This window comes from Heterocephalus glaber, unplaced genomic scaffold, assembly GCF_053883595.1.
Source record: "Heterocephalus glaber isolate CG9 unplaced genomic scaffold, H.glaber_assembly_v1.0 deba00000331, whole genome shotgun sequence".
In the NCBI taxonomy this organism is placed as follows: domain Eukaryota; kingdom Metazoa; phylum Chordata; class Mammalia; order Rodentia; family Bathyergidae; genus Heterocephalus; species Heterocephalus glaber.
In genome coordinates, this window is record NW_028258142.1 from 44,402,570 (window position 1) to 44,420,185 (window position 17,616).

A 17,616-nucleotide genomic window follows, 5' to 3' on the forward strand; every position below is an offset into this window, starting at 1 on the left:
GAAAAATTAAAGCCTAACTCTCCCATAATACTGTAATGTACATTTAATTACAATAAAAGTTACGATCAATTTTTTTAAAAGACCAGGTAAACATAAAATAATGATCTGTTCATTTTACAATGGGAAACTAATGGTGCTACATTTTCTGTTTTTCTTCTGAGAAATGTCAAGTAGAAATAGCAAATTGTCCTCTGGGAAAAATCAGGGTATCTGGACCTAGAAAAGAACTCCATCCTCAAATGAGTTAGTACACAAGTATTCACTGGGGAAAATGCATTATTAGACAGTAGTGGCATAGTCCATGAAATAATGAAGGGATTTTCTCAGGCTTCTTAGAACATGGCTCATATATATTAAAAAATGCAACTGTGGCCAAGACTATTTTAAAATGTTGAAATTTGTTTTTCCTTTAAAGACCAAGTCCATACTCTGTGCATTATTTGGTGGCACTTCTCCCCATCTTAAAAAGTTTTAGTTAAAAAAAATACATATACCATACAGAGAATTGTCATCATCCTTCAGAACTACAATATTTTGCAAATCATTCATTTTTCAAGTCCCCATAAGTGACCCTCCTTTTCCCATCTACACAAACAATTCATTAAATTCACTGTAAAAGACTTTGTAAGGTCACTTAATTCAGTAACTTCGACAAAAGAATTCTTTATCCCAAAATTTCCTAGAAAAATCAATCAATAGCCAACTTATCCTTCTGTAAAGGTAAATCAGTGCTAGACACCTCAGGGAAAGCCGTTCACTTACTTGAAACCCATGTATCAACTCATTGCTTAGCACATTCTTCCACAAGCTAAATAATTAATATCACCTCTAATTTATCTTTGTGGTATCTAATCCTCATTATCCTGTAAATTTTGAATCATGCTTATATTTTATTTTTTACTATTAATGCAAGTGAAAAAGTTATCTGAACATATACAGATTACTAAGAAGGCATTCACAGATTATCAACTCATACCAATCTTTTTATTTTATTTTCTTGCCTAATGAATTTTCCTGGCTCACATTCAGGTAATTAAGTATGAATCAAGGATCCTTTTATTTTTTTAATCTACTGGATCTAACTAGTAAGTCTCTCTCTAATAAATTTCTAATTTCTCCTGAAATGATGCCAGTGGGTTTGCACAAGAGCCAAAACTCTTTATGTTATACATGAGCATGTCACAGGAATATGTAAGTCTTCTAAACCTGCCAACACTTTGCCCATTTGGTTTGACCTTTAACACAACTAGTCATATAATATCCTTTCTTGTCACTATTGTTTCACCTCATTTGAATGAATCCATTTCTCTAATGTTTTGTTCCAATTCTAAATTTTATTCATATCTTTTATTCATATTAATTTTCCTTTATAATCATCAATAAATCTTTTAGGTATCATTTTTATTTTCATACTTGGCATAAACACAGATACTGAGTAAAATGAATCTCACAGATAGGGTCTCAAAGATACAGGTATACCATTCAGCACTGGGATACAAACAGGTTTTTTCACCTAACATTACTGAAGTCAAGACTGTTTTTATAAATGGCCTTGCTCTTGTAAGGATACTTAAAACCTCAACGGCACCATTAAAAAGAAGCTATAGTTAGCACTTTGCCTTTATAGTGCATGTCATTTGGTAACTGAAAAATGTGCTATTTGTTTTAGGTACCGTGTTGAGAGCTACTGAATATTATGTCTTTTTGAAAATATGCTAGTCAATGGCCAGGGGTGGGTGCCAGCACTATCAATGACTTCTCCCCTGAAATAATGCCAGTGGATCTGCATAAGAGCTAAAACTCTTTAAGTATGCTATACATTAAATATGTCACAGGAATACCTCAGTTTCCTAAATCTGACACGTTTTCCCATTTTGTTTGACCTTTAACATCACTAATATACTTTTCATAGCTAATTTTTTTCTGAAAAGATATAAATTAAGACAACTTTTAAAACATCCTCCTAACCATTTTCTATTATTAATTTATTATTATTCTCTATTTACTCTTAAGATGTCTATTGATTTTTTAAAAACTGATATATGAAATAAAGCAGGCATAACACAGCAGAAGCAGTTATTTTCTTATTTTACATGCTATGATTTGGAAAACAAAGTGTATGACTATAAAACTCTATGTTTATTCATGGACAAGGAAATAATCTAAATGTCCTTTACCAAAGGACACATTTTTCTCTTCAAAATGTAAGCTTGGCTTTCATGTCCTTTCTCTTCATTTTTCACTTTGCCTTTTCTTCTTGAACAACTAAGATCTAAAACCATGATGTGAGGTAGAGTCAGAAACAGTAGGATAGAAACAGTGGGATAGAAAAGAGCATCCATGTGGTAAAGCCTAAGCAGAACGAAGTGTGTATCCCTGCAGGGAGATGTTGATGACCTAGTACAGAGATTCAGAGCCCATGTATGGTGGCAGGGGATCCTTGCAGGGTTGGTGGGGGATGCTGGTGAAGTGCAACTAGTAAACAGTGAAGACGGTATCTATATGTACATTATGGCCATTCTTCTAAGAATATGATACACAGTGTATTAACTACTGTTATTCTCTAATCATTTTGTTATGAAATTTTGTTTCATTTTTCATGGAAGACTTTTTCATTTTTTTTTATTAATATCTACTTGTACTACATTAAAATCAAAATTAAAAAAGATTTTTAAAAGATTAACTTGAGGCAGGGTATCAGATCCCAGAGATGAAGAGGACATATACTTAAGGGGCAATCCTGTATGTAGCCTGTATGTCAGGCAGACAGAGCAGAGCTGTCTTCGAGAAGGGCAAGATTCTGTGGAATGAGAACGTGAGGTGGCTGAGGAGGGCATCTCCATAAGAGAGAGGATCAACATGTCGAGTCAGAGCCAGAGATGGGTGAGGAGGACATAACCACCAAGGGGTGGCTAGGCATGGGATATCAAAGCCTAAGCAGAAAGAAGAAAATGTCCAAATAGTGAGAACCGTATAGTATAAAAAGGCAGAACCTGAGGGAGTGAGGAGAGCATTTGGGCACAGCAAAGTCTGGAATGGTGTGCTAAAAGATAAGGGAGGAGAGAGTATCTACGGGAGGGAGATAGAAGGACTGGAATGGGGAATGAGAATTCCGGCAGGATAAGGAAGGCTTCTGTGCAGTAGAGGGAGTTGCAGCAATGAGGAAGAATTAGTTGCATACAGGATGATTTTTTTAAATTTTTAAAGGAAATTCTCAATGTCAGCTAAGAGAGATACAATTATAAATATTTTTTCAAGCATTTATGGACATTCACCAATGTTCTACCATATTCACCAACATTCAACCATATTCTACAGCATGAAACAAATCTGAAAAATAATTTTTTAATTGCTCTCTGATCATTACAGAACCAAATCAGAAGTCACTAATGGAAAGAGAAGAGGAAAATTTCCAACACTTGGAAATTTAAACATGGTACTAAATTTTTCGATCAAAGAGGAAGTAGAAAAGGGAATTTTTAAAAATATACAGAATTGACTGAAAGTGAAAATACAACAAATGAAAATTATGTGGGGCACAGTGAAAGTACAAGTAAGAAGCATGTTAACAGCACTAAATGCTTACATTAACAGAGGAATGGTTATCTAACTTTCTACCTCAGGGACTAGAAAAAGAAAAGTAGTCCAAAGCAAGAAGGAAAGAAATAACAGGAGAAAAAAAAAAAATCAGTATAACAGAAAACTGGAAAAATAAAGAAAAGTCGATGAAACAAAAAACTGGTTTTTTGAAAAAAAAAATCCATAAATTGATAAAGCTAGCAAGACTAACAAAAGAGAGAAAACACAAATCATTAATGTCAGAAATTAAGCACTACAGATCCTATGATCATTAACAATACAATAAGGGAAGACTAATAACTTTATCCTCATGAATTCAACAACTTAGACAAAATAAACAATTCTCAAAAATCACAAACTCCTAAAGCTCAAGCAAGATAAAGTAGATGTAAATAATCTTATAGCCATTAAAGAAATTGAAGATTTAATGTAAAAATTCTTCAAAGAGAAATCTCAAGGCTCTGACATCTTCACTGGAGTCTACAAACAAACATTTAAATAACAATTAATACCAATTTTCCACAATTGCTTCCAGAAAACAGAAGAGGACAGAACAATTTCTGACTCATTTTATGAGGCTAGAATTACCATCATACCAAAACCAGACTAAAACAGTACAAAAAAGAAAACTGCGAACCAATACCTATCATGAACTGTGATGTAATAATTCCCAAAATATAAGAGCAGGTCAAATTCTCCACTGTATAAAACAATTATAACAAATGAGATTTATTACAAGTATTTAAGTCTTGTTCAACAGTCAAAAATAAATCAGTATAATCTACAATATCATAGGCTAAAGAAGAAATAACTTACACAGAAAAAAGGTATTTAACAAAATCCAGCATGTAATAATAAAAACTAGGAATACAGCTGGATACAGTGGTTTGTACCCATGACACCAGGGAGACTGGGGCAACAGTATAGCTGAAACCAGGAGTTTAGGGCAAGCCTGGGCAACACAGGAAAACCCTGTCTCTTAAAAACAAAGAATAGAAAGACAATTTCTCAATCTGGTAAAGCAGCTGCAAAAAAAAAAAAGATGTCAGACTGAATGCTTTTCATTTAAAATTAGATAAACTACAAAGATGTCCTCTCTCACCATTCTTATTCATTAAGTACAAGAAGTCCAAGTCAACAATCATGAGAAAAGCAAAAGACATACACACATTGGAAAGTATATATTTGCAAATTTCCTATTTGCAAATGAAGTGATGGTCTACATGAAAGAACCCTAAAAGAAACCAGACACAGCGGTGCAGGCCTGTAATTCTACCTACTCGGGAGATGGGAGCAGAAGAATCACAAATTTGAGTTCATCCTAGCCAGCTTAGGGAGACCCTATAAAATGTTTTTAAAGATCAAGAGATAGATAGGGAGGGGAAGGGAAGGAAAAGGGGATAAAAAAAGGATTAAAATGTATTATGTACACGTAGCAACTCTCCACAAGAGATGTAAATATAATGTACTACAAACATGCACTGTACTAATAAAAATGATGAGGTAGGGGGCTGGAATGTAGCTCAGTGGCAGAGCACTTGCCTAGCACACATGAGGCCCTGGGTTTAATATCCCCTCCAAAAAAAAAGTAGTAATAACACAGCAAAAAGTCCTAAACCTAATGAGTGAATTCATCCAAGGTTTCAGGAATCAAGATCAACACACAAAATTCAATCATATTTTTACATACTATTAACAAATATATGAAAACCAAAATCAAAAGTATAATACTATTTACAATTGCTCCTAAGAAAGCTAAATATTTAGACAGTAAGAAAATATATTGACTCTGCATCCTAAAAATTACAAACAGCTACATAAAGAAATCAAAGACCTAAGCACAGTAATTGGAGAGACATACTGTATTTGTGGATTAGAAATGCAACACAGTAAAAATTTTAATTCTTAAAATTGATCTATAGTTTGATATAATATTCAGCAGAGTTTTTGTAGACATTGGTAAGCTAAGCCAAAATTATTACGGAAAGAATTAGCACTAGAAGAGCTAAAAGAATTTTGAAAAAGAATATGAAGTGAGAGAAGCCACTCTTCTCAGTATAAAGGCTTATTAAACTTTATCTATACAATAATCAAGACAGTTGGAAGAAGAGTAAATACACAGGTCAATGCAAAAATAAAGGAACCCAGAAAAAGACCCATACAAATATGTCCCCAATGATTTCTGACAGAAGTGCACCAAAGATTTCAACAAATGATGGTAGAGAAAATGGACTTCAAGAGGCAAAAAGTTTTAAAAATCCAAATTAGATATCACACATTATACAAAAATTAACTAAAAATGGGTCATGGACTTAAAAGGAAAAGAATTACATACTGATCTACTTTAAAAGTTCTGTGAAAGGAATGAAGAGATAAGCTATAAACTAGAAAAAAGTAACTGTAAATATATCCAACAATAGATGTATATCTAGAACATATATATAAAGAATTCTAAAAACTCAGCAATAAAAACCCAAACCTTCCAATAAGATATGGACAAAAAAAAATGAACAAATACTTCACTGAAGAAAACACAGATGGAAATAAGCACATGAAATAAAATTCAACATCACTGGCCATTAGAAAAATGCAAATTCAAATGAACATGAGACATCACTAAATAGTTACAAGAATTTCTAAAATAAAAATTAATTATAAAAAATTTGTTAGCTAAAATACAGAGAATATAGGTCTTTCTTGCATTGTTGGTGGGAATGTAATATTGTACTACCTCTCAAGAAAGTAGTGCAGCAGTTTCTTACAAAGCTAAACATGTTCTTGTGATACAACATCCCAACGAAATAATAATGTTATGTTCACACAAAAAAACCTACATAGGAATATTGATAGAAGCTTCATTTGTTAACTGTCAAAAACTGGACAGCAACCATGATAATGTATGCCTTTAATACCAGCTACTTGGAAGGCTGAGGCAGGAGGATTGCCAGTTCAAGGCTTAGCTGGCCAACTTTGTAAGACCCTGTCTCAAAATAAAATATAAAAAAAAAAAATGGGGGGGCAAGATTTAGCTCAGTGTCACCACGCCTGCCTGGCAAATGCAAGGTCCTGAGTTCGATCTTTGGTACCGACAAAAAAAAAAGGAAGTGGGGAAGGAGCTGAGGATGTAGACCAGTGGTGAGGCATGGGTCTAGCAGCTGCAAGGTCCCAAATTCAGTCTCGTGCAAAACACACAGACAGACACACTCACACACACAGACACACACACAAACAGGCACAAAATTGGTAACAACCCAAATGTTCTTCAACAAGTGCATTCATTTTTTTAAACAAACCATGATACTTCTAGCCCATGGAATAAACTATTTTAAACTATTAAAACATTTAACAACTTGGATGGATCTAAAAAGAATTATGGTGAGCGCAAAAGCCAATCTCAAAAAGTTACATACTACATAATCCCATTTCTATGACTTTCTTGAAATGACAAAATTGGAGAAGAACAGTTTAGTGGTGGCATAACAATAGGAAAGGGCATAGGAAGGAAAGTAGCCATGTCCTTAAAAATACAGTCTGAGTGCCGGAGATTTAGCTCAGTGGTTCTGTCGCCTGCCTTGTAAGCACAAGGACCCGAGTTTGATCCCCGGTACCAAAAAAAAAAAACAAAATACAGTCTGAGTGATCCTTGTAATAGAATCATTTCATATAATGGTAAGATATGATCAAATAATATCTGATCAAATAACACATGAACATATAAACATGATAAAATTGCACAGAACTAAATACATATACAATGAGTATATGTAAAATTGGTGAAATCTGTACATGACTATGAATTCTGTCAATGTTAATTTCCTTGTAATGTTGTTCTGCAGTTAGTTAAAATGTTATCATTGGTGGAAACTGGGTAAAGGATACATGGGCTCCATCCATATTATTTCTAACAACTTCAAATGAGTCCACAATTATCTCCAAATAAGAAAAAAAAGTATTCTGTTGTTACTTAATTTGCTTCTGAGTCCTGGATTAGAATAAAATAAATGACCATGGGTCTGATGTTGATAAAAATAAATATAGCGAGAGATAAATAGGGCAAAAAAAGGATAGCTCATCCTTAACCAAGAATTCCAATTAACAAATGTAAAACAATATGAGAACTATAAAGTAACCATAAAACATCACTGTAATAGTTGTTCCATTTTAGTTTCTCAGATAAATGCTTATCATAGTAAATAATAGTTTCAGAGCAAAAAGTATATTTGAATAGTTCCAATGGCTCTTCCCAAAAATATTTATTATGATTTGGATAAGCACACCCAAAGGCCCATCTATTAAATTAAAGACTAGACCTCAGCCCACGGTACAATTGGTGAAGTCTTTTTCAAAACAGAGCTAGTAGGAGAAAGTTAGGTTATAAAGCGTGAACCCTTGGGGGAGGGGTGAGTGTGTTTAGAGCAACACAAAATGTCTTTTTTCTAAAAGTCTCTTCCTCCACAGATAAATAACATAATGACATCAAAACATATAGCAATTTTTGTTTTCAAAGAGTTGTCTCTCTTAAAATGGATTTCATATAAGGTTTTGTCTTACCTGGCCAGTTCTTTGATTAAGTTTGCAATGCGTCTTTTGTCTTCAAGACATAAATCCTTCAATGATGCACTTTTCATTCCCTCCTTGCAGAAATTCTAAAACAAACAAAAACAATTCTGGTTTTCTAAAAACAATGTTTAAGTCTTTTTGAGAAATCTATTAAAATAAACACGGAAAGTGAAATTTTTTAGAAATCTTTTATCTGGTGGGACACTAACTCACTTCATTTAAACCTACTGGGAACTCAAAACAGGCTAAGGAACTGATTGTAAACCAGGAAATATCATGGAAATTACACAGAAAAGCATACAGAAAAGAAAAAAAAGGGAAAGAAAAGCATACAGAAAAAAAAGCCACTTAGAAGCAGAAAGTGTTACTGATCCAATTCTAAAGAATATAAGGAAATAACTTTCCCTCATTGAAGGTCAAAAGAACAAGTACCTAATAGAAAATATTGAGAACCTTTCTTAAACTACAGCCCCTAGGCTACTTAAGGGTACACTAAGGTTGACAGAAGAAGCACCAAGTACTAAGCACTCAAAATATCCTAAAGTTCATTCCAAAGGGTACTAATTCAATGAATAATAATTACAGTAGCTAACATTCAAGAATAGTCCTACTTTGTGTTATAAATGGTGCATGTGAAACCACTCGCTTGAGACAGGCTTTTGTGAGGGAAAAACTTTATTCTAAAGTTTTTTATTCTAGAGACTAAAACTGGGGATTAAAATCAGGGATAGATTTTAGCAGCTAGCTGGGAAAAGCTACATCCATGTGTGGATGGGTTGACATTGAGAGAGAAATATCAGCAGCTGGGCGAGATTTCATCTGTGGGTGGATGGGCTAACATCAAGAGAGTGATAACTGGAAAAGGAATTAGGCTTATCTAGGTATTGAAAGGGGGGGATACGATCATAAGCAATATTTATAACAGAGACTAAGGACAGTCAGTCCAGGTGTGTAGACAATCATTCGACTTTTTGGTGCCAGAAGAATGTCTATTTACTGAGAAATAGCCTGTTTTTTACTGAGAGCAGCCTGTTTGCGTGGCCCTGTTTGTTTGTGAAGGTCTCCCTTAGGCCAGGCATGACACTTTGCATTTATTACTGTTTCAATTTAATAGCAATGCTATTAGGTAGGTACTACTCGTATTCTATATTGGTAATCTTGCCCACCGATATAGCAGCTTAATAGAAGAGTCAAAATTTAAACACGGGTTCCATAGTCTGTGCTCTTAAATACTACACTACATCACCTTTTGTGTTACATTCTCCTCAGTACTTTACCGGTACTGAGAGGTCTTTAAAGCCACAAAACTGAAGGAATCATGAGGGAACCATAGGCAACATGTAAAAGGAAGAAACAATGACTCTTAGCATTTGTCCAGCTACCAAAGTAAGTCACTCCAGTTATTTTGGGTAGCCAAGAATAACCCACAACCCATCAAATGAGTCCTGGAAATAGTAAAAGCCATAATCCTGTGAAACTGTCTAGGTAGGAAGCTGGGAAGACAGGTCTGTCTCTCAAGTCAGAGAAAAACACAAAGATTTAAAAGTCAAAAGAGAATGCCGTATGGATGATGGTTACACTTTTATTTCCTTTGTATTTTTCCATGTTTTAATTTTTTAAATAACTATACATAACAGTAAAATTAAGGAAAACACTAGATTTTTTAGAAATCCAAGAAAATTTGTATTTGATTTCAATTTCTATTTTTAATTTGTATTTAAAAAGACAAAAAGAGAATCAGAAACATATATTACAGAAGATGAATAAATCTGAAGAAGAGTGTGGTTATCAATAGTGCTAATGTTCAAAAAAAAGTCAGACTGGAGAAAGCAGACATTGGATTTGGCAATGGAAGAAATTCCTAGTAACTCATGAAAAGACATTTCAGTAGTGGTGCAGTTAAGCGAAAGATCAAACAAGAGAAACTCTTGCACACAGGTGAGAATTTTAGCAACCATTGAGGTTAACAGCAAAAATCTTAACACAAATGTCTATCATCTAAAGACAGCAAACTGTGGTATATTTATACAACGGAGTTCTATAGGTACTGATTGTTACTCTGCTGACTTTCATCTGTAGTTAAACCCACACATCTATGCTCTGCTTTGTGATGCTAAAACTGAGAGTATGGAAACCTTTTTTCTCCTTTGCCACCTGGCTCTCTGAAAAACCTCTGCTGACAGAACTAGATTAAGACAGAGGTTGTTAGAGGGAAAAGATCATACCCCTTCCTTTTACTGTCAGTGTCATAGCTATCTGAGTTATGTACCCTGACAAGAACATCTCATTATAATTTGCAATTTTTTTCTAGCCCTTGCAGAACCAGCCTTCTTAGTTAAACCAGTCAGATTGGTTCCCCATCATCAGAAGTCCAAGTTCTAGTTTTAAAGGGCCTTCCCCTAGGTTTTTAAGTCTTAAGAGTTCAAACCTGTTTTACCTATTTACCCACCCCTAGAGATGATGGTTGTTGCTTGCAGTTGTTACCTTCATAATACCTTAATGTTCCCTTTTTGCCTGTTTGGCTTCCCAGAGCCTACATAACAATTCTTTATATTAAATATTTTCAGTTAAAATAACTGAATAGGACCTAGCTGAGACATCAGTAAAAAGAAATAAAACACATGGGCCAGGGATTTAGCTCAGTGGTTCCATTGCTTGCCTTGCAAGCACAAGGACCCGAGTTCGATCCCTGGTACCAAAAAAACCCCAAACAAACAAACAAACAAAAAAAAGAAATAAAACAGCTATATTCAACATAAAGAAATTTCACAAACATAATGTGGAGCAAGAAGCTAAAATGAAATAATGCAAATGTTAAGAACTCATCTACATACAGGACCTAATATATATAAAACTAAACTTTTTTTTTTTTTTGTACCAGGGATCGAACTCAGGACCTTGTGCTTGCCAGGCAGGCGTGGTGCTACTGAGCTACATCCCCAGCCCAAAACTAAACATTTTTTAAAAGCAAAATTGGCTCTACTCTATATAAGACAGGGCTTGGTAAACTACAGCTACAAGCCAAATCTGGCCCATTGCCTGTTTTTATAACTAAGGTATTTAATACATACCCAAGCTTACTCATTTACATATTTCCTATGGATATTTTCATGCTACAAGGATAAAGCTGAGTAGCTGAGATAGATCTTGCAATCTGCAAAGGATACAGTATTTACTATCAGGCCCTTTGCAGAAAAATCTTGCCTGTATCTGATATAAAAAACAAAAAATAATAAACATAAAATTCAAGACAAGAATTACCAAAGAAGATATAACAAGGGAAGGACACATCTTACAGTCACTTGATTAACAATACTGGCATCACTGCAATTTATTAGGAAAAAGAAGGATCTTCTCAATGAATGGCCTCGGCCAACAGACTATCAGTATGGAAATATGAACAGTGATCCTTATTTAATGCCGTATGTACACACTAATTCCTGATGAATAGTAGGTTTAGCTGTGAAAAATAAAGCAATACAGTTGCTAAAAAAGGGAACCTGCTACAAAGAGTGCAGTTAGCTAATGGTTCCCACTTTCCTGCAGGATCTACTGCAGTAGTCATGCCAACGGCAATGACTGAAAACAGCAAAGACACTAGAACTGGATCATTTCTGCTTCAATTGGCATCCTCAGAAGACAGTATTTTGCTCTAGGGTTCCTGACAAGCATCATGGACACTATCTCACACTACATCTCAAGTCTGAGGATCTTCCTATTCAAGTTTCCTTCTTTTCTTCCCTCACAAGTACCAGACCTGAAGATCTGAAGTTTCTCTTTGACAATACCTGCTCATTTACCCTTGTAGACCTGTCCAATCTTCTGGCTTGCCTGGACTGCTGACTGAAGAGGAATTATCTTGGGACCCATACAAAATACACAATACAGTTAATATATATAAGTAACAAAACTCCCTGTATTATTCTATATTTGTTATTGTAACAGTTTTTAAAAGACAGCAGGTAGCCTGTGGACCCACAGGTTGCCTGCAGGCCTTCCTTCCTTAAAATCTCTTCTATTTCTAATTCATCTTGGAGTTTACTTCCCAGAAAACTAATGTGGAACTGTTATAACCACCAGTATGAAAACCCTAATGAATCAAGGATCTAGATATTGTACATCATTTGCTACATCATTTGCTACAAAGATCATCCTTAGAAAAAAACAAAACATTACGTCCTTCCATGAAAAACAAAACAAAAACAGCACACTGCCATTTCACCTTGAAAAAATAAATAAATAAACATACATAACACACCTCACATTTAGGACATGTTCTCTTAGCCAAATGAGTAACAGAGACTCACTGACAAAACCTGACAAAATACAAGAAACAATTTTTTTTGTTGGAAAGCAGGCAGCACAGGATGATCACTGAAAGTGGGGAAACAAATAATGTAGCCCTACAATTTTCCTAGCTAATTATCTGTGGAGGGTTTTCAGAGAACAAGGTAGACAAATCCAGATAGAACCCAGCAATTTTTCTGAGTAGAGGAGAAAAGACAAGGTTTCTAGAGTTTGTAGAGCAATAAAAGAAAGGATAAAGCTGTATAGAAAAGCGCTTGGAGATAGGCAGAGTACGTTTAAGTCAACAGGTGAGCATTAAGCAGAGCATGTGTATGAGGGAATTATGCAAACCCAGGGGAAAATATCCAAATTGAACAATGAATATAATTTTAGTACCTAAGACACTATTTTAAAAAAGCCCAGGTTCTCTCCAGCCACAGTGGAAAGCCTTGTAACTGAAGGGGCCATCTCAACTGTTCACAAGTATTCAGAAAGGTATTGCCTACTACAGTGGGCAGAATTAGTCCTATCTAAAACTGCCCTGGCATCACCTTTAAAAGCTTAAAATCAAGACTGGAAAGAATCAAACTAATTCCAAATGACACTGTTCCAAAACAAATCTCAGGATTATTTCTAGAAATAAAAGAATATCCAGAATACAAAAAAGTAAAAACTCACTGTCTGTTGGCACCCAAACAAACAAACAAACCTAAGAAGGCAAAAAAGCAAGAAAAAAACAATCCATAATTAGGAGGAAAATTATTCAGCAAAAAGTATATATAAATGACTTGGATGATAGAATTTAGTACACAAAAACATTAAAAATTATTATAACTACATTCTATATGTTTGAGAAGCTAGAAGAAAGATTGAGCATGTTAGATAGAGTTATGGAAGCTAAAAATAAAGGCCCAAACTGAACTTATAAAGATAAAAATCTACATCATTTCATATGTAAAACATACAGAATGGAATCATTGGCAGGTTAGATACTACAGAAGAATATAATTAATGAATATAAGATACAGCAATAGCAATACAAAGATAAAGAATAAAAAAATAAAAATATAAACAAAGTAATGAACAGAGGATCTCAGAGCTATTGGATAACTTCAATCAACCTAATATTTGTGTAACTGATGTCATCAAAAGAGATGGAGACACAGAAATGTCTGAAGAAATAACATAAAAAAGTAGCCAATATGATGAAAACTATAAATATAAAGACTCAAAAAGCTTAACAAACCACAGCCAAAAGAGATATCTATTTAGAAAACTACTCCAAGGCAGACAACAGTCAAATTGCTCAAAATGAATGATAACAAGAAAATCTTAAAAGCAGGCAGAATTTAAACACACACACACACACACACACACACACACACGAGCAAGGAGTAAAAGTAAAGATGACAGACCTCTTGAAAGCAATGCAAGACAGGAAGCCCAGCAACATCATTTAAGCATTCAAAGATATACAATTATCAACTCAGAATTCTATAACCAGAACAAAATATTTTTCAAATATGAAAGGAAAATACATTTTAGGCATACAAAAGCTGAAAAAAAATCATTCCCTGTGTACCAGCACTATAATAATAAAGGAAGTTCTCTGGGGAGAAGAAAAATGTCAAATGGAAGTCTAGATATACACAAAAGATACAATTACATACATGTCCAAAAACTGATATACAAATGACCAAGAAGTTCACAGAAAAGATGTTCATCATCTTTAGTCATTAGGAAAAGGCAAATCAAAATCACAACAGACTCCCACTTCACACCCACTAGGATGGCTATAATAAAAAAACCACAAATGCTGGTGAGAATGTGGAGAATTAGAAACTGTATACATTGTTGATAGAAAAGTACCCACTGTGAAATATAGTATGGCAGTTTTCAAAAACTTAAACATAATTACCACACAACTCAGTAATTCTAGCAATATTCCAAGAGAAATGAAAACATTTTCACACACAAACAAGTATATGAATGTTCATGGCAGGAGTATTCTGAATAGCTGAAAAGTAGAACAATGCACATATACATTAGTTGATGAATGGATAAACAAAATGTGTATTCAGCCATAAAAAGGAATTCAATAAAGATACATAATAAAACATAGATAAACCTTGATATCATAATCACACTTAAATCTTGTAGACAACTAAACATCACCTTTAGTAACAAACTAGATCTTAGAAATGTCTTTAAGAATACAAATTAGGGATTGTGAAACTTTCTACAAAGTATCTGACGGTAAATGTTTTTGGGTTGTTGGCATACACTCTCTGTAGCAACTCTGTCATTAACACAAAAGCAATTACAAACAATACCTAAAAGAATGGGCATAACTGGGATTTAAACAAATTTTATTTACAAAACAACCAACAGAAGGATTGACCCACAGGTCATAGATAGAAAATCCTGTCTTCAATTTCAGTTGAGAAGAGAAAATATAATAAAAAATTAAAATAAGGAGAGGCGCAGAGCCCCGCCCAGTGCCGAGGAGGTGAGCCTTTTGCCCCATGGTACCACCGCCCCCAGTGCAGAGGAGCAGAAGCCCCCAGTATCCAGCAGCTGAGCCTTTCAGGCTGCTGTACCACCACCCCCAGTGCAGAGGAGCAGAGCCCCACCCAGTGTCTAGGAGGTGAGCCCCGTAGGTGCCAGCAGCACAACACCCCCCATCCCCCACCCCCCACTCCCACTGTGGAAATGAGAAGACAAGTAAACAAGTCTCAAAACTAGACTTCTAGATCACCTAAAGCAGCCCCAAAGGGAAACGAGATGGAACAATCTGATACTCAACCACCTGGACTCCCTGAACTGGCAACAAAAGAGGTTCTGGAAAAGTGAAATCAGAAATAATTTCTCAGATAACAGCAGAGATTGTGCCCATAGTGCAAGACATGATTAATAAATCTAGAGAGGACACAGTTTAAAAGATAGAGGAGCTGAAGAACATGATGGAATCCCTACATAGGAAACAAATGGAATCCATAAAACAGATGCAAACAGATTTCCAGGAGATAAAAAACTCCATTGAAAGTTTAATAAAATTAATAAAAAATAAAATAAAATTAGTAGGTCAGAAATCCTTTGGGCAGAAGAAAATGTCAAATGAAAGTCTAGATATACACAAAAGATCCAACTACATACTTACCTGAAAAATGATATACTAATGGCCAAGAATACAGATACTATTATAAAGACAAGCAAGAAATCAATGACTAGGCTATAAAAAGTAAGAATATATTATTTGCCAAATGAAGGTAATGATAACAATAATGATAAAGGCTAATTTTCTTTTTTTAAATTTTATTTTATTGGTACATTTTAGGTATACAATATAATGACATTCATCATTGGAAATTTGCACCTTTACATAATCTCTCTTGGTTCTTATTTTTCTCCCTTCCCCTGCCCTCCCTTCAACCCTTCATCCCTCCCTCTTTACAAAGACTTTGGTTCCATTTTTTCATTTTCTCATATTAATTCCATTCCCTTCTTTCCTTTCCCCCACCCCTCCCATTTCCCATTCCCCTTTGCCCCTTTTCTTCCTATTTCACATTATCTATTACACCTTTTAGTCCTTATTTACACTTTTAGTTTCTTACACTAGAGAAAATATTCCGTATTTACACATGTGTGTCCTATTTATTTCACTTAAGAGTATCCAGGCTAATTTTCTTTAATAAAATATTCTTATATAAAAGGGTGCACCCATCAACAAATTCACAAGAAAATCATAAAGGACACTTAATTTTAAGAAAATTCTTGTTAATCTGATTTACTAATACCACATAGATCAGAATGTAGATCTTTCAAGACATATTAAGGTAAGACATTTTCTTTACCTTCTTTTTTTTGTCTATTAATTTTAGCGGTATACTTTAGGTATAAAATACAGTTACATTCATCATTGGGATCTTGTACCATTACATGAGTATCTTGGTTCTTATTTTTTCCCCTTCCCCTGCCCTCCCTTCACCCCCTTCACCATTCCCTATTTACAAAAACTTTGTTTCCTTTTCTCATATTTTTTCTTTTCTCTTCTTTCCTTTCCCCTACCCTTCCCACTTCCTCTATTCCTTTAGATCTTTTCTTCCTATTTCACAATATCAATTATACATTATGATCCTTATTTACACTTTTAGTTTTTCACAGCAGAGAAATTATTTGGTATGGTAATACATTTTCTTAAGGTTTAAAATATGTCTAGATATTTGGAGCAAAACCTGTGAGTAATCTAGACATTTTATATTCATATTCAGTATTATCAAAGAAGTCTCTCTACCTTTTATGAATGCTTATAGGTCACCTAATGTTCTTTTAATTAAAGGCTTTTCCACACTTATTGGTCAACACTTATAAGAACTGACTAATAAAAAAAATTTTAAAGATTACTGACCTGTTCATCTACTGAATCTCCTGCACCTTTTAAAGACTCCATAGAGATTGAAGCATCAGTCACCCTGGAAGTCTTAACTTTAACATCAGCTTTTAGACTTGGCAACTTGTGTCTTGATCTCATATTTCCTTCTGTAGAAATTCCTATGGGTTTTTATTAAACGAGATTTCAGAAAAATTGTATCTTCTTATTCTCTTAAACCCTCCCCGCCATCAACCTCTTTGTTGGTACCCTCTACTTTACGGAATGATGAGAAAGATTTCCTTCATAAACTTCATTTTAAAGCTCTCTTAATACATAATACATCATGAAAAGGTTATGCTTTAAATAAATACTATAAAACTTCAATTGAAATATTTTAAAAGGTGCTGTGAACATTCATAAGTCATACTAAAACCAAATAATTACATGCCACAGACACCTTAACTTAGGGGGAATCAAAGACATCACCTAATTAAAGTGCTTTCAATGATTCCATTTTACTATTCATCTAAAAACAACCATTAAACGTTAAAGAATTTCTTACATATACCTGTATCAAGAAGTGTTCACACTTTCTTTTGAAATGTTAAATTTAGACTATTATTCATTTAAAACATTTAAAAAAGAATCTGTTCCTTAATACATGAAGTATCCTTCATTAAATAGATCTGACTCAATCTAGATAGTTCCTAAGAGAAACCAATATTTCAAACCTTGAGAATCTGGTCAAATATCTGAATTTTTAAATTTGCTTTGAAAAATAATTTTAGGTTCTGATGGACTGCTACGTATCCAGTTAT

At 34.2% G+C, this 17,616-nt stretch overlaps 1 protein-coding gene across 4 annotated transcripts in view; it reads right to left on the minus strand.

The window, feature by feature from the left end:
• The window catches only part of Kiaa1328 (KIAA1328 ortholog), a 308,994-nt gene that overhangs the window by 283,048 nt on the left and 8,330 nt on the right, over positions 1-17,616 (minus strand). For all 4 annotated transcript variants that reach the window (XR_002386322.2, XM_021236694.2, XM_021236695.2 and 1 more), the window contains 2 exons: positions 16,835-16,977; positions 8,131-8,225 (listed from right to left, as the gene is read on the minus strand). Coding sequence is in view for 3 of the 4 variants with exons in the window: in XM_021236694.2 (XP_021092353.1) it covers positions 8,131-8,225; positions 16,835-16,977 (238 nt within the window). In the remaining variant the exon portion in view is untranslated. The remainder of the gene's footprint in view (positions 1-8,130; positions 8,226-16,834; positions 16,978-17,616) is intronic.